The sequence below is a fragment of the Engystomops pustulosus genome, chromosome 11 (genome assembly GCF_040894005.1).
Source record: "Engystomops pustulosus chromosome 11, aEngPut4.maternal, whole genome shotgun sequence".
NCBI classification, from domain to species: Eukaryota; Metazoa; Chordata; class Amphibia; order Anura; family Leptodactylidae; genus Engystomops; species Engystomops pustulosus.
The window spans coordinates 29704645-29729568 of NC_092421.1; the positions used below are offsets into that span (position 1 = coordinate 29704645).

At 39.4% G+C, this 24924-nt stretch overlaps 1 protein-coding gene and 1 long non-coding RNA gene across 2 annotated transcripts in view; one reads left to right on the top strand and one right to left on the bottom strand.

The window, feature by feature from the left end:
• LOC140106230 (uncharacterized) overlaps positions 1-24924 on the bottom strand; it is a 210155-nt gene that overhangs the window by 103785 nt on the left and 81446 nt on the right. Inside the window, exon 3 of the long non-coding RNA XR_011850738.1 lies at positions 3602-3666. This is a non-coding gene — a long non-coding RNA (uncharacterized lncRNA). The remainder of the gene's footprint in view (positions 1-3601; positions 3667-24924) is intronic.
• Positions 1-24924, top strand: part of NPFFR1 (neuropeptide FF receptor 1) — a 189207-nt gene that overhangs the window by 41071 nt on the left and 123212 nt on the right. The window contains exon 2 of the mRNA XM_072130509.1: positions 12037-12342. Within this exon, the coding sequence (XP_071986610.1) occupies positions 12037-12342 (306 nt within the window). The remainder of the gene's footprint in view (positions 1-12036; positions 12343-24924) is intronic.

Below are 24924 nucleotides of genomic sequence, written 5' to 3' on the forward strand. Positions count from 1 at the left end.
AGCAGTGCCGTCGCTAAGCGACAGCAGGCGGTGCTGAAACTGCTGAGCCTAGGCGATAAAAGGCACACCGCCCAAGAGCTATTACAGGGCATTCCACATCAAAGTTGTTAACTTTGTCGCCACCCTGCTGTGTAATCCACAAAATATACTTGCAAACTTTTACCATTTAGGGATATTATTTCAGCGCTTCTTGCGCATCTGTTTACATTCCCCTCACCCGCCATATCCTAAACTTATAAGAACGCTACTACACTTGATCTTATACAAAAGTGCTGTTTGGGGAGTAGCCTAGAGACAGGGGCTTGGATTTGCGAAAGCTCGCCTGGCAGCGGAGCGCCAGCTCCATGCGCATCATGCGCTTCTTGCGCATCTGTTTACATTCCCCTCACCCGGCATATCCTAAACTTATAAGAACGCTACTACACTTGATCTTATACAAAAGTGCTGTTTGGGGAGTAGCCTAGAGACAGGGGCTTGGATTGGCGAAAGCTCGTCTGGCAGCGGAGCGCCAGCTCCATGCCAAGATCCAACTAACATAGTTTTAACTGCAGCACCTTTAATCTACTACTAGTTCACTGCCTCCATACATGGTCCCCTTATCAAACGAGCTGTGTCAGGCAGAATTTTGGGTTGTTTTCATGGCTTCCATGTTAACTTTGTCGCCACCCTGCTGTGTAATCCACAAAATATACTGGCAAACTTTTATCATGTACCGATATTATTTGAGCACTTCTTGCTCACCTCCTTTGGTTCCTCTCTGCCACCCATTGGTTTGAAGCCTGAGTCCATTTAGGGTATGTCGCCATGACACTCTCTAGCCTGCTGCCGCTGCCTCTGCATGCCGTCCCCTATAGTGTCAGGGTCAATTATTGCATGTTTTAGATACTATCTAGCTTCATTCTGTCACTCTGTCATGGCCATGCTGTTGCCCATAATTTTGGCATAATGGTGCGTTTAAGCAGCCTCAGAGGCATCCATGCATGCTGCCCCTGCTGTTTCCTGTCCATTTCCGTGGTGTTTCCATCCTTTTCTGAGGTTCCCAGGTGTTTGGCCAAGCTTCCCTGTGCAGAGCCTTGGTCCCCTTGAAAAATGCTCGAGTCTCCCATTGACTTCAATGGCGGTTCGTTATTCGAGACGAGCACTCGAGCATCGGGAAAAGTTCGTCTCGAATAACGAGTACCCGAGCATTTTAGTGTTCGCTCATCTCTACTACACATTTATTCCCCCTAGAAATGCAATAATTTAATTGACAACTACAGTGGGCATTGTCTTACTCAAGTGTCAAAGTTGTATGAGCATGGATTAGAAAAAGTTAGTTTGGGATGTACCTCTACATATTCTAACACCCGGCTTGCAATTTATACATTACATACTTGTATTGAAAACTATTCGTAAAGTTGAAGGGAAAAAAAAAAAAAAACAACATGTCCACTAAGTTCATCCAAGTAAAAAAAAAGGTGTCCCTGCTGTGGCAAGTCCTGAAATCCTGAGCTTGGCTATTCTACAGTAAAGAAGCCTGACCACAATATCATTGATTTTGTATTATGCTTTACCAAGATGGTCAGTAGAGGGGCATCAAAAACACTCTAAACTTCAGGAGGGCAAATATTCAGCAGCTAAGGGAGGACCTTATAGGCATAAACTGGGACAATGTTCTCCAAAACAAAAGCTCCCAAGAAATGGTACGTTTCCATAAATATTCTAAAATAGCCCCATGAAAAACACATGCCTTATGGGAAAAAGCATTAGAGAGAAAAGAAAAAGCCAATGTGGTTAACTACTACTATAAGCGAGCAAAAATTAAAAAAGAGAAGGCGTTTAAGGCGCTTAAGCGCATAAAGGCATTACAGGATTATAGAGAGAAAAATTCTGTAAAAATATCATTAATAAACTGGTGACTATTCTGAGCAGGAATCGTTGACCACAACTTTGGATACAACCCTTCAGCCAATTTTCAAACTGCAAATAATTCTTGTCAAACCAATAGACTTTATGTTACCCAATAGGTGTTTATGAGAAACCGTGTTGAATGCCTTTGCAAAGCCCAAATTTGCGACTTTTACACCGATTTTGCAAAGTTTGCTGCAACAGAATTTTTTACTGTTACACCAGATTTATTAAATGTGGACGTCTTAAAAAGTAAAATTTTTGTGCAATTGTGGTAAAAAATAAACTCCAGTACAGTGCAGATGTAGGCAATAGGTTGATTAAACATTTACGACTTAAATCTAAAAAAAACCCAACAAACTCACATGACTCAATTGCTTGGGGAAGATCTAGAGGCCTTTTTGAATATTGGCACTACACTGGCCTTGCGCCAACCATTAAGTCATCTGTGTAGACTTAAGACAGCAGCACAGCAATAATAGAACGGAGTTCTTTAAGAACTCTGGGACATAAATCATCTGGTCCAAGAACCTTCTACAATTATTGAGATTAGATTGGACTACATTCAGCCAGTCTACTATATTACAGGATGCATCGCCCATGCCAGATGGTATTTTTTCAATTGTGTAAACAGAGCTAAACAAACAAACAGTTTAGTATCTCCACCTTCGCTGCATCACCAGTTACCAATGCCCCGTTATCATTTAAGTTGTCTTTTACTAAAACAGGCAAAGTCATTGTTCCAAAAGGACATGAGAATATAGATACCATTTTGACATCTGAATGTTGTGGCTGCTCTAGAATGAACACTAGTGCTCCATTCATTCCATTTCTCTTCCTTTTAGCATGATAAAATCTCCTGTAGATGAAATCTAGAATAGAAGTTGACTTTGCATGCAAGTCGGAACTGTAGATTTTATCATTGTAGCACCAATATTTATTTGCCCCAGTGACAACTGGATTTTCAAAAATTTTTGCTGTAATTTAAACAAGGACCATCAATGAAACCTCATTACAGATATCTAACAGCTGATCGGTTCAGCCTGGGACTAAAGTAAAGCATCCAGAGAGCTTTACCAGGGGTCACACTAGGCAGAGAGGTCCTCTTACACAGATTCTTTATCAGCTGATTATTAATGCAACAGTAATAATTTATTTTATTGTTACAAATCTAAAGCTTCATTATCAAGAATTACAATAAATTCATGAAACCTGATTCAACAAAAAACATTATAACATCCTAATAATAATTCCAGATTCCAGAAGGATTATAGTAGCTCATATAATCATGTTTGAGACTTTTATTAAATCAATTAAAAGTAAAATGTAGACACTACTGACAGATGTGTTCTGTACTCCTGCCATGGTGACAATAGTGTGCTTTAGTGTCATACGTAGAGTAGTTACAGCAATAAAACCATGAACTGCCTTAAAGAGGACCTTTCACCTCACATATATGGAGATTAGCATACCACTCTGTAAAGGCTACTACACAGGTCAGAGCCAATGTATAATATAGAAGTAGAAATCCCGGCACTCGTGTTCTTCATTAGCATAAAGGTTTAATGTACATCATACAGGATAACCTCAGCAACAAATAGAGCACGTTTCGGCTCGTGTCACAAGCCTTTCTAGACTACAATCTACAATTGCAAACCAATACAAATAAATACAAAGTAACATAGTAACCCTGCCCACTAACGTCACATCCTACCGGAACATTGCCTCCCGTGGAGTGAAGCCGTGTTCTCAGCTGTTTTCATCATTTTGATTGTGTTTCTAAGGGAAAAATAAAACAAAATTAAGAGTCATAATATCATTAAGTGTCTCTAGCATATATGAACTCCAAAGTGACCATCACCGGGAGAAAAGATATATTATGAAATGTAACCGAGATCGTAGTCTTGATTTAACCTTCTTGGTTCTAATGTGCCGAGAGTGTGAATCCAAAAGGCTTCCTGGCAACTAAGGGTTTTGATGTTACCACCTCTCCTCGGTACCTCAATATGCTCAATGACATGAAATCTCAACTGAGCAATGGTAGGTTTCCTCTCATGAAAAACAGATAGGTAATAGACAGTTATTGCATCTGATATTGATTTTGTTCATTTATCCTTGTTTTTACGGTCTGTATTGTTTCTCCCATATAGAGGAATCCACAAGGACATTTAATTAAATAGATTACATTGCAAGAATTACAACCTTTAGCTTAAAAAGGTTGTCCAGTGCAAGGGTGATAAAATGTGTCACCTTGTAGGATATTTGAACATTCAGAACAGTTTGAACAGGGGAATCTACCTACAAATATTTACTTCATTGCTGAGAACATGCGCCTGCATCAAGTGACCGCTTCCACTGACTTCTTGAACATCCCGCAAAGTTAGTTTAAAAGGAGAGACAAGGAGAGGGAACTAAGGAAAGGAACTGCTTATGAGCTACACTCCGTGACCTCAGTGGAATGCTATAAGGCCGGCCGTATACCACGGGGCTTACAAGTTAATGTACGACTGACTATTTTCAGAGGAAGATGATTTCTGCATTAATTTTGAAAAGATATTAAATATGTGCTCTTTGGACTAAATGATACTATTATTTACTATTGCAGAAAGGCATTGATGAACTACGTACTAAGACTGATACTATATAACAGATACAGGATTGTATGAGTCCTGAGGAATTCTCTACATTAAAATCTTCTTGCTAAATATCGGAAAGAAACTGAAGACACTAAGAGGAACAAATACCTCCGTGATCTGGAGGACTACAGATTGAACAGTCTCTGCAAATGGCGCAAGTACTCAAGTGGACCAGCAGGTGCCATGAGATATGGTGGGAGAACCGGACATCGTTCTTCCAGCTCCAGCAGCAAACGCAGTGGCAATCAGTTAAGACTACATCCTTTTTCCGGAAGCGAAGGAGCAGAGATCCCCAGGAGGATACGTCGCGGAGGCCGCCACCACAGACGCTGCCCGTCCACCGCTGATTCCGCCAACACAACCACCACTCACTCGAGCACATGAACTGCACAGAGTTTAGAGTATAAAAAAGAGATTTGCGGCACTCACCCGTTGGAGATATTCTTTATTGTGGTTTCACATAAAATCAGTCCGACATGGTACAGCCGAGGTGGGGCAGAGATAGGAGCAGGGGGTCAGGAAAGGCAACAGCCGTTTCGCGCCGTCCGGCGCTTTCTCTAGCCTAGGCCTAGGCTAGAGAAAGCGCCGGACGGCGCGAAACGGCTGTTGCCTTTCCTGACCCCCTGCTCCTATCTCTGCCCCACCTCGGCTGTACCAAGTCGGACTGATTTTATGTGAAACCACAATAAAGAATATCTCCAACGGGTGAGTGCCGCAAATCTCTTTTTTATACTCTATTCCTGATGTCTGCACTTTATATGCTGAGCACCACCCCTATGGACATTCCTTCACCACTATACCGTCTCTGAAGACATACATCAACTGCAGGCTTATAAGGGGTTGCGGTAGTGCCTCCGTTATTCAAGTTCTCCGCTTACTGCACAGAGTTTAGTTTAAATAACTATTAGCCTTTCTTCTAAAAACTTGGACTCGGCTCAAAAGAATGTTTTGCAAAAAGGACTATCCTTTAGTCCTGTTGGACTGTATGACTCTTTCCATATGGATTTGGACTTGCAAAGTCATTACTGACTCAGAACGGACTCAAACTCAATGGGGCATATTTATCATACGCCGGCTTCTACCTCTTGATGTATCGGGCAGGCTGCCGCGCACAGTTTATTCTACGCCAGTCATGGCATGGCTGGGTGAAAAGGAAGATAGGTTCCTTGATAGAGGTTATCCTAGATACATAGTGAAACAAGTCCAGGATGCAGCAATATCTGGGATAACTGTACCTAAAGTCCCCTCTGATAAAAGAATCGTTTTTTCACATAAATATGCTTTGAATCATAAAATAGATCGAATAGTCCGAAAACACTGGCATGTCCTTCGTACATCATTTCCTGAGGTTGAAAAATGTATTAACCCCCCACATCTTTACAACCAGAATGTGTTGTTCTGACATGTTCTATAAGATGGAGAGAACCGTGTCCAGTGCAAATAGAACTAATATGTTCGCGGAGATGTTGAATCGTTTTCCCGATATAGAATCTGCAGCAAGGACAAAATATGGCATACACCACATACTTTGATTTACAATTAAAAAATATCACCTATGATCATTGTTTTTTTCCCCGAGATTTAGATTACAATAATTACGTTGGTCGCATTTAAAATTGCTATGTAGGACAAAACGATCTGACTTGAGGAAAATCTACTGTGTACTAATTCTCTTCTTAGTGTTCTACTACGTCTAAAGGAGATAAAGGGTATGGTATTCGCTATATCCTGCAATTGTGGATCCATGGCCAATAAATGCCAATTGTTTAATATAGCGGACTGGATAATATTTTCTTGAGGGCTATACCCAAAGGTAAAAGTAAACCTTTTTTGTTTATCTTTTCTTGGAGATAAATCAAATCTAGATCTATGTAGTAGTTCTGATCGTTTGGTCTTCATAACTTTTCATACTATTCCTGTTCAGGTATGCAACAAAGTTCTCAAATTCCAATTCTGAACCTGCCCACACAAGGAAGACATCATCCACATATCTAGAGAAGTATTTAATATACCTGGTGTAGGGGTTATTGGTCATGAAAATATACTTTTCTTCTAACACAGCAAGGAAAATATTTGCTAAAGTTCAGCCAACCGGAGTCCCCATAGCTGTCCCTACTACCTGTAAGAACCATCTATTATTTAACTGGAAGGCATTGTGGGATAAAATAAACTGGAGAGAGTTGTTTGTGGCGTGCCCAGCACCGCTTGATGTTACCCTACTGGCTTGAATAAAAAATGAAGAAAACACATGAGAACACTACGTTACACCATGGGAGGTAACGATCCAGTAGGATGTGACGTTAATGGACAGGGTTACCATGTTAACTGTAACCATTTAGTCGTGTTGGTTTGCAACTGTGTATTGTAGTTGAGAATGGCTTGTGACACGAGCCGAAACACATCCTTTTTGTCGCTGTGATTATGCTGTATGATGTACAATAAATTTTATGCTAATGAAGAACACAAGTGACAGGATTTCTACTACTATACTACACAGATTCAGGGACACTTTGATTTTTCTTTTTTTGCGCCGTTAGCTCAGTGGAAATGCAGATCCACTGTAAACACACATGCAATGTTAACGCTGTGTAAACGCAAAGCAATGTGAATGTCATGCAAATGCAATGCAAAACGTAATTTAAATGCAATATAAAACACAATGTAAAAACAAACGCAAAGTGAACACCACTTAAAGGCAAACTACATGTAATTGCAAACACCATGCTCACATAAATGCAAATATGATGCAAGTGCCAAGTAAATGAAACACAAATTCCACATAAATGCAAATGCCATGTAAACAGAAGTGTAAACGAGACAAAAGCAAATACCACAATAAATGCAAATGGCATGTAAAAGTAAACACAATATAATCACAATTGCCACATAAACATAAGTGCAATTGCAACAAAAGCAAATTCTGCGTAAACCTAAGTGTAAACAAAACCTAAAATGTAAACACAAAGTATGTCTAAATGCAACATAAAATGCAAACATATCATAAACCGTAAATGCAACAAATGCAAACGCGACGCAAGTTACATGCAAGCATAAATACGAAGCAAATGAAAATGTGGCCTAAATGCTTATGAATAATAAGCAATGCGTAAATGAGATGCTGGCGCTGAGTAAGTGTAAACACAACAAAGGCAAACGCTACATAAGTGTAAACTTGATGCGAAAGCAAAGGTCACGTGACCGTAGACACAACGTAAACGCCACATAAGAGTGAGTGCAAATGCGATTCTAACTAAAAGCAAATGCTGTATAAGCGTAAATGCAACGCAAATCTCCATGTAAGTTAGTGACCAAAATGCCATGCAAGTGAAAATGTAATGTAAACACCAGTAAGAGTAAGCGCAATACAAACATTACTTAAGCGTGATGCAAACATCACGAGTGTAAGAGTGACGCAAATGCTGCATAAGCTTAACACAAACACACAGACTAGGCACGGTGCAAATGTAAGTGTAAATGCAACATAAAAGCAAACACTACATAAACGCAATCACACATGTACATGTCAAATATTTTTCTTAAATTTATCCAGTGATCTTAATCTCTGACTCCTACCCCACCCCATTTTTATTGCATATTGCCCAAGAAAACTTTAAATGATTATAACTCTTTGATTTTTGTAGATTTGTCACCAAGATTTAAATAGTGTGCAAAACTGTTAAAAAGGGAATATTTCAATAAATAGGCATTAGATCCAAAATAGACATATGTATTATTTTTCTAAAATCTATCCACTGTAATGTAGAGCATTTGATATTTGAAAACTTTGTAGGCAACAAGAAAAATCCCAATCTTTATGGGGTGGAGAATTTAGTTACGGTAATCAAGATGTCTGATGTGCAAGAGGCCAGGGACTCATTTCACCAGCCCCCGAAGAGAAAAGAAACTGTCCAAGTCGTTGTCCCTGGATTTCGCTAAATGTTATTTCTACTTAAAAAAAAAAAACACAACTTAGATTCCCCCCCTCTTCACCCATACAGGTCAAATTTAATATCAATGGATAGATTAAGAAATATTTCTCTCATTTTTGTTGTTTTTCGGTCCGATGTGCATTTCTCCAGATATCCCAATTTTTGAGCAATTTAAAGATTTTGATTTTCAGCAATTACAGTGCCATCTATCAATGAAAAGGACTTGAATCATAGATTCAATCAATGTGATTGTTCCTGCGGATCCTGAATCTGCATTGAAGAAATGGAGCTCCCATTTAAGATTTTAAAGTTGCTCCCCAATCCCATGGGGGAAAAGGCTGTGTTTGGTATCATTGAATAGATTTTTGAAAAATATTTCACACTATATGTTTTTTTAACCAATGTGTATTTTGTTAGATTCCACCTTCCCCGCCTTTTTGTTAATTACAGCCAATATATTTTTTTATTCTTTATGTAATGTGTGCATTTTTTTTCTTTTTTACTTTGTATGTTTATATCTATTTTATGAGTCAATGAAAGACCCTATGAGACATTTTCGCCCCAAAGTTATATTCCCTAAACTGCAGAGTATGAAAAGAATAAATTATTATGTGATGGGCACCCATGTGCACCATGTTACTGTCACAGCAAAGTAACTAGATCTATGTCTAATGGGTTTCCTTCACACGGCCATCAATTGATATTTGTTTGCTATAATTACAGTAAATATGGAAGGCATAATGAAAAATCTATTTCATCATACAAACAACAGGATGAGATGAGCGGACCAAAAGTTTCCGATCAGGTGCATCCCGTGTGACCAGTGTTGGATGGCCAATCACAGCCATGGATAGTAGTTATGGGAGTCAAATTACTGGATTGCCTTGGTCGGCTGACAATCGGAAAGCAAGTCTGGGTCACGCGGGATGCACAAGAATGGAAAATTGGGGTTTTCTCCTTCCTGACACGGCTCATTTTTTCAAATCTGCCCTGTGTCACTATAAATGGTTACAACTTTGAAACGCTTTAACATATCCAAGTGGTTTTAAAATTGTTTTCTCGTGACGCATTGTACTTCATGTTAGTTAAAAAATGATGGTGTTATGTTTTGCATTTATTTATGAGAAAATCAGATATTTGGTGAAAATTTGGAAAAATTCTCGATTTTCAAACTTCAAAATGTTCTACTTTTTCCACACATATTCATAACAGCAAAAAAACTTAATAACTAATATTCACCGAATGTCTACTTTATGTGGACATGGATTTTTATGCACTCTCTTATATTTGTAGGATGCTATGGGGCTTTGAACGTTAGGTGCGATTTTTCACATTTTCCTAAAAAAACGCAAAATACTGCTATTGAGGGACCTGCTCAAGTTTCAAGTCACTTGGAGAGGCCTAAATAAAAGTAAAACCCCATAAATTACCCCATTATAGAAACTACACCCCTCAACGTATGTAAAACAACTTTTATGAAGTTTGTTAACCCTTTAATTGTTTTACAGGGGTTAAAACAAAATTGGATACAATTTTGAAAGTACATTTTTTTTGGCTAAATTAATGTGTTTTTCAAAAAATGTACAAATTCTCAGTGGATAAAATACCAAAACCCTCCACAAAATTTTATACCCAATCCCTCCCGCGTATAAAACATATGTGGTGGTAACCTGCTGGGCATCGAAGGGAAGCTGCGCCATTCAGAGCAGATTATGCATTGTCACTTTTTATTGGCTATACAATCTTTATTTTTTTGGCAATTTGGACATATAAGGGCTTATTTTTTGTGACATGAGATGCACTTTACAAATATTTCATTTTAGTGGGTCATTAGCTTATTGATGAGATTTGATTAACTCTTGAATGTATGGGTGAAAAGAAAATTGGCAATTTTGATTTCCTTTCTTTTTGTATTTTTTGGGGGTCGCACACAGTACACTAAAAATACTACGTTATCTTTATTCTACAGATCACTATGATTACGGTGATCTCTCATTTATATAGTTTTTCATTTATTTTTACAGTATTACTGGAAAAAAACTAATATAGAGGAAATCTCATTTGTTTTTGCATTGCCATCTTTTCGGAGACCTAACTTTAATATTTTTTGGTTGACAGAGCTAGTTTAGGGCTTAATTTTTATGTGTTGAGTAGAGATGAGCGAGCACTAAAATGCTCGGGTGCTCGTTACTCGAGCCGAACATTTCCAGATGCTCGAGTGCTCATTTCGAGTAACGAGCCCCATTGAAATCAATGGGAGACCCGAGCATTTTTCAGTAAAATTATAAACTTAACGAGCACAGTGAAAGAACACAGTGCAGAACAGATTGCAGATGTTCGGGAACATCTGAAATCTGTTCCGGGGACACGCGTGCAGAACGGTGTTCTCCGCAATAGTATTTGAAGAACAATATGTGTAGAGAACAACTTGCAGATGTTGCCAAACATCTGTAATGTGTTCTTCACACATATTGTTCTTCAAATACTATTGCGGAGAACACCGTTCTGCACGCGTGTCTCCGGAACAGATTGCAGATGTTCCCGAACATCTGCAATCTGTTCTGCACTGTGTTCTTTCACTGTTTTCTTCAATTAAACAATTAAATTAAATGTTTTAATTGCATCTTTTTACTGTTCTTCACTTTTTTTTTTTAAATTAAATGCTCGTTATCGAGCAGGGCAAATACTCGTCCGAGCAACGAGCCGGTCCGAGTATGCTAATGGACGAGTATACTCGCTCATCACTAGTGTTGAGTTGTCCTTTCAATTGGTACCATTTTAGCGCACATAACTTTTGTATCACTTTTTAGAACATTTTTGTAAAGAGATTTTTATGAAAAATATACATTTTTGGCAAGTTTTTCATGTTTTGTTTTTACGGCATTCACCGAGCGGGCCCAATAAGGTTTCTGAGTTATTGTATGGATTGTTATGGACGCGGCAATATTTTGTGGTTTTTTTTTTACTTTATTGCATGTGTATAAGGAATGTTTGTGTTTAGGGGACTTAACTTTATTTAGTTAATTCTTTTTACTAAAAAAAATGTTTTTATTTAATGTTTTTAACAGTTTTTATTCACTTTTACAGGTTATCTTGAACAAGCGATCCACTGTTCAAGCTATTCTTCACCTTACACAGTGTAATACAGATGTATTACACTGTGTAATGTAACATGCATGCTGCTTGGTTCCGGCGCCAGGAAGCAGATCGCGCAGCCCCGGGTACTGCGATCGGAACACTTACTGGGGGGAGGGGGGGGGTCAGGGGGGAGTCCGATTCTTGTGACATAAGTTTGACATAATACTACTGCATTTTGCGGGAACGCACCTCCCGCGATGCAGTACTATTACGTCAAATGTCGGGAAGGGGTTAAAGGCCGTAAACAAGTTAGATTTTAAAGATGTTAAAAAAGTTTAAAACTGACAGTGTAAAAGTAAAAATCAAGACTTTAAAAAAAGAAAGAGTAACATGAGTTCATGTAGCATGTACTTGTCGATAGTCTTGATAAAGCTATTGAGGCTTTCATTAATATAAAACATCAGTAGAAATCATTGTACTGAGTTGTGTGTTTTTTTTTTCCTCAGGTCCTTATGTTCCACCTTTCAACATTAGTTCCCTAGGATTTGGGAACAAGTCACTCATCTCTAGGGAGAATCTAACATTCTCCTTCTACTACCAGCACTCTTCAGCAATAGCGGCTATGTTTATCCTGGCCTACATTTTTATCTTTCTCATGTGTATGATTGGAAATATGTTGGTGTGTTTCATCGTACTCAAGAACCGGCAGATGCGCACTGTAACCAACATGTTTATTCTGAACCTAGCCGTAAGCGACTTACTGGTGGGGATCTTCTGCATGCCAACTACATTGGTGGACAACCTCATCACTGGTGAGTAAAATCAATAACACATTTGGCAATTTGTCAACAGGGTCTCTCTAGCAACAGGGTCTCAACTACACAGGTTGCACACATAGCAGCCGGTATAAGGCCCATATCACCTCAGTCATAGGTAACTAATAGTATTATTTTTTTTACCTACAGTATTTTTTGAAGTAATATTCCTAAATTACAAAATAATGGTTTACATTATTCATGTGGTGTGGCTGTCAGTATTGGAGAAATATCTGATAGATCATCATTGTACTGCGATATTTGTATTGTTTCTGTAAAATTATAATAATAATAATAATGCATCAATGTGCATTAATGCAGTCTGCCATCAGTGTCTTCTTTGACAGTCTTCACTTCTCACAGTACAGGAAGAAAGCACACGGTGCTACGGCACCATAGCCCTTAGGAAGTTACTTGTGACAATTTTACGCGTGGGGAGCCTCCCACCTCTGTCTGTGGTATGCCACCTGCCTGCCTTCTATCACACTCAGAATTCTTCTCATTGGTTGCCATTCAGCAGAATTTTTAATTAGCTATTTAACATTCATATCCATGTTGTGCATTATAAAACCTCAGCATTTTTTATTCCCTTATCACATAGTGAGTGTAAACGGCACCTGTTGCAGTTCGGAAATAAAAAAGAATGTATACCGATTTGAAAACAAGTATTGTTGTGCGAGGGTAACATTTTTTATTTATTTACTTACGTGCATACATGCTAATTTATGTAGATATGCATCCACATTCTTTTATAAAAAGGGTTTCTTGTATTTCGTTTAAACCATTTGGAGTCAAAGTATTGGGCTTGTACATCCAATACACATCCCATCTACATAAAGTAGAGAATCTATTTGTTACTGTAGTGTGTATTTGATCGATAGGTGTGATAGAGATTGGGCACTTATTCTTCGGATGTCTCAATGAGCAGTGTTTTGAGACTCCATGCAATAGGAATCTTTTCCGAATATTTTCTCTTGGACAGTTCGTCCGATTTATTGTAAATGACAGATCCGGAATTGAATCAGACAGATAAAACAAATTTTGTGTCACAAAAGATATTCAATTTTTGATTTGAAATATTTCCTTTTTGTTGTGTGATGGGAATGTTGATCCTATTTTAATTGTTTTGCAGCAAAGGCATTTGGCTTTATGACATTTTGTGACATATCTAGCGTTCTTTTTACTTTTCTTTTTGTGTCACCTTAATACACTTAGGGCTAAGATATTCTTGATTGTGGCTGCCCTACTGTAAATAATCTTTGGACAGTTTGGGAGATATTCCCTCAAGTATGTATCTTTTTCAAAAGTGGCCAATGCTTTTGCATGATATTTCTTATTGCTTCATGTTAAGAGTTGTACCGAGTGATGAAATTAGTTTCATAATGGGCATTGGGTTTTTCCTGAGTATCTTTTTGTTTCACACATTCCATCTGGCTGTATGTTTTCGCTTTTTGTATGCTGTTTTCAGGATATTATCAGGGTAACCTTTTTCACAAAATCTGTCCCTTAATAAGTTTGCCTGTGTGTTATATTGGTTTATGTTTGTTCAATTCTTTTGAATTCTTTTATATTGTCAAAAGGGTATATTTTTTATCCATTTTTTGTGATGTGCGCTTTATGGTTGAGATAATTATTCAAATCTACGGTTTTAAAATGAGTCTTCTTACTAAAATGGTCATCTTAATGGTAAATTTCCAAATCTAAATAAGTGATTTTAGTGTTGCTGTTTTCAAAGGAGAATGAGATCCCCCATGAGTTTTTGTTTAGGTATTCTTGAAAGATTTTTGCTTCTTCAATAGGGCCTGACCATAAAAAGAATAGGTCGTCAATGAAAAGCCTATGCATGACTATATTTTTATAAACTGGGTTTTCGGTTTCATTTAATATGTAGTGTTCCTCAAAAGCGCCCATAAAAAGGTTAGCAAATGTGGGGGCTACTCTTGTCCCCATTGCTGTACCAAGTTTCTGGTGATACAATGTTGTATCATAAGTGAAATAACTTATTAAGAACTGTTTGTAAGCAGTCCAAAATAAAGCTTGTGTACTCATCAGTGATATTTACATCTCTTTTCAGGTGTTGGTTCATATACGATCCCCCTTTTATGTTCGATAGTTGAATATAATGAATTCACGTCCAGTGTGATAAAACACCATTCCCTGTTCCATTTGATGCTATGTAGTTCTCTGATCAGTTGATCACACTCAGCCCTGCTAACTCACCTATAACACACAAAGTCATCTGTACTATATGCCCCCCTCAGATAAAGATCTTATATGTCTGTAGCTTGTAGTCTCTGCACGCTGCTTGCCGTTGGCATTAGATCTGTGAAATGCTGCATTTATGTTAACTGTGAATTAGAGAATGTGTTATTTTGTTATCCTGAGTATATTTTAAGAATCTTATCTATGTGCGAATACCCCTTTAAGAGGTTTAATTTTAAAAAACAAAATTTTTCATGTGGACATGTAAATGAGCAAAAATTAGATTTTCAGTAAACGAAAGATGTAAGGTAAAAAGTATTTGGTTTGGAACCTAAACAATCTTCCTATGGAACCTTTATTTTTTACAAAACAGAACAACCTTTATCTTCTTTCATATAAATGCATGCCCTTAGCTCCTTGTTACAAGGAAAGCAAATAAATAAATAAAAAATTCTTTGATCATTTTAACAAAATATCATCTTTGGAGTACTGCTAGGTGAAAGAAAATAGAATACAATGATGTTCTATCAAATCTAAAAGACATGGCATTTAGAGCTAACCGGACTTCATCTTGAGCACAAGTGTCATTTTATTGAATGATACAATGGTGAAGCCACTGAATTGCTGGATGGGCTTCTGCTTTCATGTTCTTACTGTAAAAGGATGCAATTATGGTAAAATGAACATAATAATCCCTTTTTATACTGTAGCAAAGTGAGTACAAAAAGAAAGCTATTGACTAAATGATGAATTAATGTATGAAATTTACTATCTATTCTTTATGTTTAGGTCTCAAATTTCATCATTTTCTTTTCATGCAACATGCAGTTATAACAGAGAAGTTAGAGAACCCCAACTACGAAGCAAATAGTAAAAGGAGTTGGTTTACAAAAAGGCGGGGAGTGATAATTTGGCACTTTATGTCTTTTGCATTGTCAGTTGAGAAGCATGATATACAAAATATTCACAGGTTTTGTGTTGAAGCGCTTCCAATGGACATCCACACAAGAGCATAAACTTTATTTAGCCTTTCTCCTATTCTTTATGGATCACATTGATGTTACACAAGGCAAGAGATAAATCTATGGGCATGCATAATTCTATTCAATAGAATTAGAAGCTAGATTTTATAAAAACTGGAGCTGCCCCCCCCCCCCAAAAAAAAAATCTGCTCCCTCTGTTTTAGTATTCACACAGCAGATATTAGAACAGCAAACAGGTTTTTACACAAAACTACAGCAACTGAGACCTGGCGTAGTTTTGCCCAAGTCTCTTGATGTATCCAAAGGGACATGGGGGGGGGGGGCATGGCCACTATCCGCATCTCACCCAATGAGTCAATGAGCCACTAAATGTCAAAAATAAAAAGAAATTTGTAAAAGATAGGTAGAGATAATGTACCCATTTTAATTGATGGTAATAAAATAGAACAGGTGATACAAATTCAAGTACCAAAGGGTGTATGGGAATCTAAATCTACATTGGCATCACAATACTGAGAAGCGGATTAAAAAGTGTACCTTGAGGTCATCCATTATATGTACCAGGTTATCACATTGTTTCAATAAGCAGTTATGTCAATTTAATAGTTTTAGTGGTGGGTTTAACTCCTTAATGACCCTGTATGTAAATGCAAGTCCAGATCAGGGGGTGTTTCCCATCCCTGGGCGTTCATTACATCTTGCACAGTTGTCAATGGGACAACTGTCAACAGTGAGAGCAGCTCAGGAGCCCAGCTGCACACATTAGACGTGACTCCTGGGTAACTGCGGCTCCTATGGGACTTCTGCGTGGTTACAATCGCGACCCCCTCACCCCCCTGCGACAGTTTCAGAGGTTGCCGAACCTCTCCATGGCAGCCCCGAGGTCTGGACGTGGACCCTAGAACTGCCTGCAGCAGCACAATCACAGATCATGTCGGAGACCCATAGAATATAAATAACATGATATCTATGTTATACAATGTAAAAAAAAAAAAAAAATCAGTATCCGAATAATTTTTTTTGCATTCCCCCCAAAAAAGATGTCATCAATGTGGTATAGGTATCCCCCAAAATGTGTTACCATACTTCTTGAGGGATTTAGTTTCCAAATAGGGTCACTTTTTAGGGGTTCCATCCCAAAAGTGGGATGTCATATGGGCCCCTAACATGGTTTTCATTGAAATGTGCGGTATTGCCAGAGGCAAGAAAAACTGACAACAAAATGTACCTCTTCATGCCGGATATTGATTTGGATATTTGGATATTCATTTGAAAATTCTGTATAGAATCTCCATTTTCTTTCATTTCATGTTTGACATTTAAACATTTAACAGGCTTAACAAGGGCTGGTTTGAATAGTTAGAGGGATACAGTTTACAAATGTGTTACTATGAATAGGCCTCAAAAATAATGGATTCTAAAATTTTTGTGAAAATCTGGTGAATTGCTGATCGATTTGTAAGCTTCCTAACATCCTAATAAAATATCACATAAAAAGCAGGCATATGGGTAATGTTAGTTAGCAAGCAATTTTTGAGGTAACACCAACTGTATGATGAGCATAACATTTAGAAATCAGAAAATCACTATTTTATCATAATTTTCCCCAAATTAATTTTTTTTTTGTCATGAATGCATTTTTTAACCAAAATGTCTAACTATGGTGAAGTACATGTCAGGAACAAAAAAAATTATAATGGTAAATTAAGGGATTCTAAAAGTTTTAATCTCATAAAGTGACACATGACAGATTTGAAAATTCGGGCCTAGTCCTCAAGATAAAAATTAAAATTCAAAGCCAAGTGGCAAGTTTTTGAGTTTTCCTCAAAAAGGAGTTTTTATTAAAGGAGTAATGTATAAGAAAACCTGTACATGTTTGTCTTCTCCTTAAGTGTACTAACCTACAGAATCACTTTATCATTTTTTATACTGTAATGTGAACTGTGCAACCAATTAAATAATAATAAAAATAATAATAAAAAGCAGAATAGCATTTTTTTCTGCTCCCCCACAGAAAAAAGTTAATATAATATAAAGAGACAACCAGTTAAGGTGATAGAGATAGGCGAATTTGTTAAAATTCGGTTCATCCCGATTCACAGAATTGAAAAAAAAATTTGATTTGACCCGCATCATGACGAATCACGTTAAAAAAAAAAAAAAACAGGTATTTCCTGGCTACAAAGAGCCTGCAGGGTGTTGTAGAACGTTGTGCCATGCTTACATATGCATAGGGAGTGTGGTTTGGTCTTCAAATAATACTGTTTTTTGGTGCGGTCACACGTTGCAGTCAAAACCATATTGCAATTAGTTTTAGGTAGTATTACTTATTTTAACAGGTGAAAGACATCAAATTTCTCCTTCATAATCAAATTAACCCATTCAGTTCATGTCTTTTACCTGTGAAATTGACAAAACTGCACCTAAAACCACCTCAAAACTGATTGTGATCCAATTTTAACTGCAACGTGTGACTGCACCCTTAGAATCGCTTCACTCTTCAATTCCATGTGCACTTACATAGGCAAACGTCACCAAATAGGCGAAGAGGGAACGCAGCCTGACAAGGTAACATCTGTGCCAGCTCGAAAAGACTGAGCTGAGGGCCAAGATCCCATCTCATTCCATCCGCCAGTGTCCGCTTTCGGTCAATAATCCAACATCAGTATTGCTAAAGCCAAAAACAAACAGGAGTGGATCCAAAACAGAGATGACCAGTAAATGGGATATTTGCACGTCCTCTGTGTTCTGTATCCACTCCTGCTTTTGGCCATCAGTCCTGAGGCTTTTCATTTGTTTAGACTGATGAAATGAAAGGAGAAACCAAACATAGTGGCAACGTCATAGAACGATGGGTGGAAACAGCATTATGGAAATTACAGGGGTGTTCCAGGGAGACAGTGGCATGAGTAGGACACAGAGTGGCCCAATGACATATTATGGAGGTGGCGGAAACATGGAGGGCCACAGAGTGGCACAATGACAAAACATGGAGGTGGTGGCAGCAGAAGCAGCAGCAGGAGCCCACAAGTGGCAGCAACATGGAAAGCCACAGAGTGGCACAATGATATAGTGTGGAGGTGGTGTCAGCAGCAGCCGGAGCCCACAGAGTGGCACAATGATATAGTGTGGAGGTGGCATCATCATCAGGAGCCCACAGAGTGGCACAATGATATAGTGTGGAGGTGGCATCAGCAGCAGGAGCCCACAGAGTGGAACAATTATATAGTGTGGAAGTGGCATCAGCAGCAGGAGCCCACAGAGTGGCACAATTATATAGTAAAGAGGTGGCATCAGCAGCAGGAGCCCAGAGTGGCAGACAATTCCAGTCCCTGGTGAAGATTGTAGGAGGCAGATGGAGCAACTGGCAGCAGATGTGTGGCATCAGGCGGGTGGCAGCATTAGAAAAGTGGCTAAGGCAGGTAGTTAGAACCCAGACTTATTTCTCAACATTTGGGGGAGACGTCATGGCTGATGTAATCTGATGCATAAGGAATTGGTGAGTTGAAATCCTGGCCGATCCAAGCCCGACTCATCTTGACAAAGGTCAGTCTCTCCACATTACGGGTGGACAAACAGGTTCTCCTTGTGGTAACGATGGCCCCCGTCGCACTGAACACCCGCTCTGATGCCACACTACTGGCCGGACAGGACAGCTTCTCCACTGCAAACTCCGCAACTTGCAGCCACGCATCAATTGTGGAGGCTGAGGTGGGGATGGTGGACGAGGCGGACACTGGTGCAGGAGCAGCAGTTTGACAACATGGAGGAGAAAGCGGCATCTCCTGTGGAAGTTGTTGATGTGGCATGGCGGGAAGCACATTCACCCAGTGGGCTGTAAAGGACATGTACTGGCCTTGACCGTATTTACAGCTCCGAACGTCTGCGTTGCCGTGCACCTTGGAAGAAACTGATTAGCTCAAAGGCTGGCCCACCTTCTGTTGCATATATTGGTGAAGGGCTGACAATGCCTTTTTGGAAAAAAAAATTGCGGCTTGGAACTCTCCACCTCAGTTCGGCACAAGCCATTAGTTCTCTGAAGGGTGCAGAGTGCATGACTTGGAAAGGGAGGGACTGCAGTACCAACAACTTGGACAAGAGCATGATCAGCTTCTGCACCTTAGGATGGCTGGACACATATAGTTGTCTCTTTGTAAATCACCTCTTTCAAGGACTGCTGGTGCCATGCGTAGCTAGGAGCATCTGGACTGGGAGAGGATGTCAAAAACAAACAGCTCACTTCAGCAGAGGTGCTGGAGCCCTGACTGTCTGAAATGGCATATGTGCCACTAGGTTCTGCTGCTGCGGCAGGATGGACCTCCACATCTGTTCCACGTGTCTCCCAGGCCATTGGATGGTGACGTTGCATGTGTTGACGCAGGGCTGTGGTGCCACCGTTAGCTCCCTGGCCACATTTCACTTTCTGCCAGCAGATTCTACATATACACACGCTCGGCTCCTCTGGTGTCTTAACAAAAAACTGCCACACTGCCGAGGGGGTGATTTTACTGCCAACACTCTGCGCCGAGTGACTACTAATGACGCTGCCTCACTGAGTCTCACTGAGCGGGGTTTGTAACCCGTGGCCGCTTGCCTCCCGTGCTCACACTGCTGCAACCCTGCTGACTCATGGCCACAGTAGTGACTTGCTGTCTGCTCCGCTGCCTAACGCACAAGCTGACACTCCCTTCGCTCGATCTCTCGATATCTTGCTACACGCGGCTTCCAAGTGCGATCGGCTACATCATCGTCAATTTGCGTTTCCCTGTCACTGCTTCTCTCCTCAACAGTGTCAGTATGCATAGGCTGCCTACTGCATGAAGCAGAGGATGCCTGGCCCATCTCTTCACTGCCAAGCAGCTGCTGACTGTCCTCAAACACTTCGTCCTTCGTGATCAAAACACTGCCGCTAGATGACAACGGCAGTTCTGGCCTCAAAATTCACCCCTGCTGTGACGTCCCCCTACTGTGCTGCGACCTCTGCTTGCTCCACCTGCCACCTTTCTGTCTGACATAGTGGATTTTACACTTATTTGTTGCTCCCAACTTTAGCAACAAAAAAGGAGCAAAAATCACTCTATAAACTACATGGATTTGACATGTAAATCTTGCTCTGAACTTTAGCAACAAAAAAGTATTGGAATTTGCGTTATACAGATACCACACAACGCACACCCTAGGAGAGGAGCAGAAATCACTCTATAAACTAGGTAGATGTGATGCGCATTTCTTGCTCTCAAATTTAGCAACAAAAAAAATATTGTAGTTTTCTTTATACAGATACCCCAAAATGCATAACCGAGAGTGGTCCACAAATCACTACAGCAGCAGTGTGGATAGGATTTCTTCCTATTGGACTCAGTAACTAAAAAATTGATTTTTGGGGTATACAGATCCCCTTAAACGCACACCCTGGGATTGGAGCAGAAATCGCTACAGCACGGTACACTAGCAGCAGCTAGACGCTACAGACAACACATGCAGTGTGAAGAGCCAAGATTGAAAATGGCTGGTTGTTATGGGACTGTGACATCACATAAGCCTGCCGGTCACCGATTGGCTTATAGGTCAGCAGATGTCATCTAGGGTGTTCCTTTCTCCTTCCCAGAGTTCTCTGCCCCATGCAACACACTCGTGCACATTTAGCTTAAAAAAAAAAAAACTTTGTTCCCACAAATCAGCGTAAACTTCGGGTTCGTGACGAATCGAATTTTCCATGAAATTCGTATTGAATTCCACTTCATTCGAATCAATTCGCCCATCTCTAGTGATAAAGCTTCTCCAGTTGCAGATGGTATTGTTATTTGGCAAAGGTATAGAATTTGGCAAAATATGTTCAACTTTTGGAGAAAGCATTTCTAACATTTGCAACTTATGAACTTTTGTTGAAAATTATTTGTTAAGCATGTTAAATATAAAAGGATCTTCATATAAGCATATTGTTAACATCCAGTCAAGTATACACGTACAGTATATCATACTCTAGCAAGGATTTGTCAGACTGAAGCGCTACAGTAGGTTTTACTTTCATACTCTTAGCAATATGGGATGACAGCTTGGCAACTTACAGAAATATAATGGCAATCATAAAGTACAAATGAGCAGGAGAGAAAATGACAGGATACGGAGTGGGAAAGAAGAACTCATTCAGATAAGTCATTTTATAAAGTTTCTCGTATTTACTAGTACTTTTAATGCAAAGTTTGTTGAAAAAGTTTGACAAAAGCTCATTCAACATTTAGTAATGCTCATCCACAAAATAAGATGGGGACTACCCATAAAAGAGGGGCTATAAAACAATGAAAGTTGAGTCCTTAGTTGATTATACCTTTCATTAGCTTTTATTATTATTTATTCATCAGGCATGGTATACAACAACATCTGAATAGAAAACAAGTGTATACACAAATGGACACAGTAGGACAATGGTTGATGAGACACGCAATAGCCAATAAAATGCATCGACTGAGGACTCTCAACTTCTTTTTAACCCCTGGCTAACATAGTAGCAAGAATCTTTGGGGTATAAAAACAGCAGCTACAATATTATTCCCTACCCACTTACTTCCCCTTATGTTAAAAACAGATTAATCTATAGATTTCATGTTTCATGGACTGCCATCTATCTCCATAAGTCTCTAGATCAAAGCCTTTCACGAAATAAGTGAACAAGCCCACCCTTATAGTTTTTAATAGTATTCTTTTTTAGCACCCACTGTTTGGCTTCATAGGACAATGGTAGTGCTGAAAGCTTATGATTTCGGGGACACAGATGCAGGACAAGAAGAAAATATGTCAGTAAAGAGTGTGGAATGCACAGGCAGCCATTATGCAGTTGGTAAGGAAATGGATTTGTCAAACAACAAGTTCTATAAACTGTTCTATAAAGCCGCAAGTAAACTTGTATGTATATAACCTGAGCTTGTATGTTAGTACCAAAGGAGACCCTTATGCTTTTACTTAGAACACACTGATCAACTTGATGCTAACATGGTCATATTTAACCCCGTAATGACACCTGATGGAATAGTATGTGTAGTTAATGATGTATGAAGAAGGCTCACGGGCTGCCCTCTCCCGCATTATAGTTACTGGGTGGTTGCTGAATAATGCAGTAAATGCACATTGTTAAAGGAAATCTACCATGAAACTCCAGCATGATAAGCCAGAGACACATACTTCAGGACCCGTAACTGTTGTAAACCTTCTTAGATTTTTTTAAACATGGCCTCCTTCCTTATAAGATCAACTTTAAAAATCATGATACAGAGAATCTCAGTCTATCCCCCCCCCCCTCCCCTTTGGATATCCCTATTTGAACAAACATGGCAAGGAAATACTTGAGGAGGCCCCTTGGATTTTTTTTTTGAGTAAATGAGCTAAAATGCAAAAAGTCACTCTTTTTTATAGTTGAGATATATAAAGCAAGTCTTACACAGTCAATACCAGAGGTTGCACTAACATTTTTCTAGAAGAGTTATAATACTCCTCTTTTTTGAGGAGTATTTTAAGCTGGGGAGGAGTATGAAATTTTCAGTAATACAAGTATATAACTCATAGCTGTATAGAATGTTGATAGACGCTATTTATATAAGAAAGTATCTTCTGTTTTTAAATAGCAAACTGAGGCAGTTAAAGGGATCTTACATCATTAATTGGCCAGAGTGGAGCTGACGCCACCAGCCCCCCAACCACACTGCGGCTGCAGCCGCCGAAACCTCCCACCACCAGACTGTGGCTAACGCCTCTGAAACCAAACGCCAAGACTGTAGCTAACGCCCACTATTTCCCCCTTTCCAGTGCCCAGACAGTGGCGAACCCCAGCGTCCAGACTGCGGCTTAAACGCGGCTGAGCGTCAGTGACCAGACTGCAGATGACACTGCAAATCCATAATGGTTATTTAACCCATATGCTCACCAGGACGTTATCATTACCCATTTAAATAACTACTTAAGCTTGCATTGTGAAAATAAAATATTTATTTCCCACTAACCCCTACGCGCATCTGGATGTTATAGTACGTCCCTCCGGGGAGATACTTTGTGCAACGGGAAGCGCTTTAACATCCCGCTTCTGGCACCAGCTCAAGAACTGAGCCAGCACCAGAAGGAGCGGCTGTCAGCTGTCTATTACATTGCAATCGGAGCAGACTCTGATTGCAAATGTTAACCACTTACACGCCGCGGTCAAGCATGACTGCGGCATGTAAGGGTCTTTCCCCTATGGATCGGATCCCCCGTGCCGCTTACTGGAGGATCCAATTCACTTCTGGGCAGCCCCGAGGTCTGCAGAGTGCCCCGGGACTGCCCGATGTTCCTGATAGTCAGACCCCTTCCGCATGCTCAGACAGTTTACACTGCTCTACAATGAATTAGTATTGTAGTGTACTGGACCAGTGATCAGAGCATCGCTGGTTCAAGTTCAAGTATGGAAAAGTAAAAAAAGGTAAAAGCACTATAGTTTACACATTGGAATAAATAAAAAATACATAAAAATATAAGCCCCTAAAACAGTGATGGCCAACCTATGACACTCGTGTCAGTGCTGACACGCATAGCCATTTACAGTGACACGCGGCCGCCGGAGAGTTAAGTTTCATCCTCGGCTCCTACACGGCCAGGTGCAGTAGCCGGGAGGCTGAGAGATTGTCCAGCACATTGTAATAAATAGATGAAGTGGAAAATCCCCATGTACTGCCAGACTGTAGTATACTGTAGTATGGCAGTACATGGTAGGATCAATCACACAACCTAGGGTTAAAGTACCCTAGAAGTTATATAATTATACATATATGTTATTTAAACTATAAATATCACAAAATTATGTTTTTTTTTGTCAAGGTGACACACCACCCGAGTTATGCTCGGTTTTTTGGCGAATTTTGACACACCAAGCTCAAAAGGTTGTCCATCACTGCCCTAAAATGTCATTTTCCCATAAAAACACTTAATAAAGTATAAAAAACACAAAAATACAACAAACACCCCCCCCCCCCCCCCCCCGCCACACACACACATATATTTGGTATTGCAGCGTCTGTAACAATCTGTATGATAAAAAAAGAATCGCTACTGGACCCAAACGGTAAACGCTGGAGAAAAATTCGGAAAAAGATCATTTTTAATTAATACCCTTTTAAAAATGCTCTAAAATGTGATAAAAAAATGTTCCACACTATAAAATAAGCCCACTAAAAAGAAGAACTCTTCTCGCAAAAAATGAAAAGTGAAAAAATGAAAAATATGATAAGATGGTGATGCTAAAATGAACAAGATTTTCTCCAAATTAGTTTTTATTCAGTAAAATTTTATAAAATACACAAAACCCCCACATATCTGGTATTGCTGCGTCTGTAACAATCTGCATAATAAAACAGAATCATTATTAGATTCT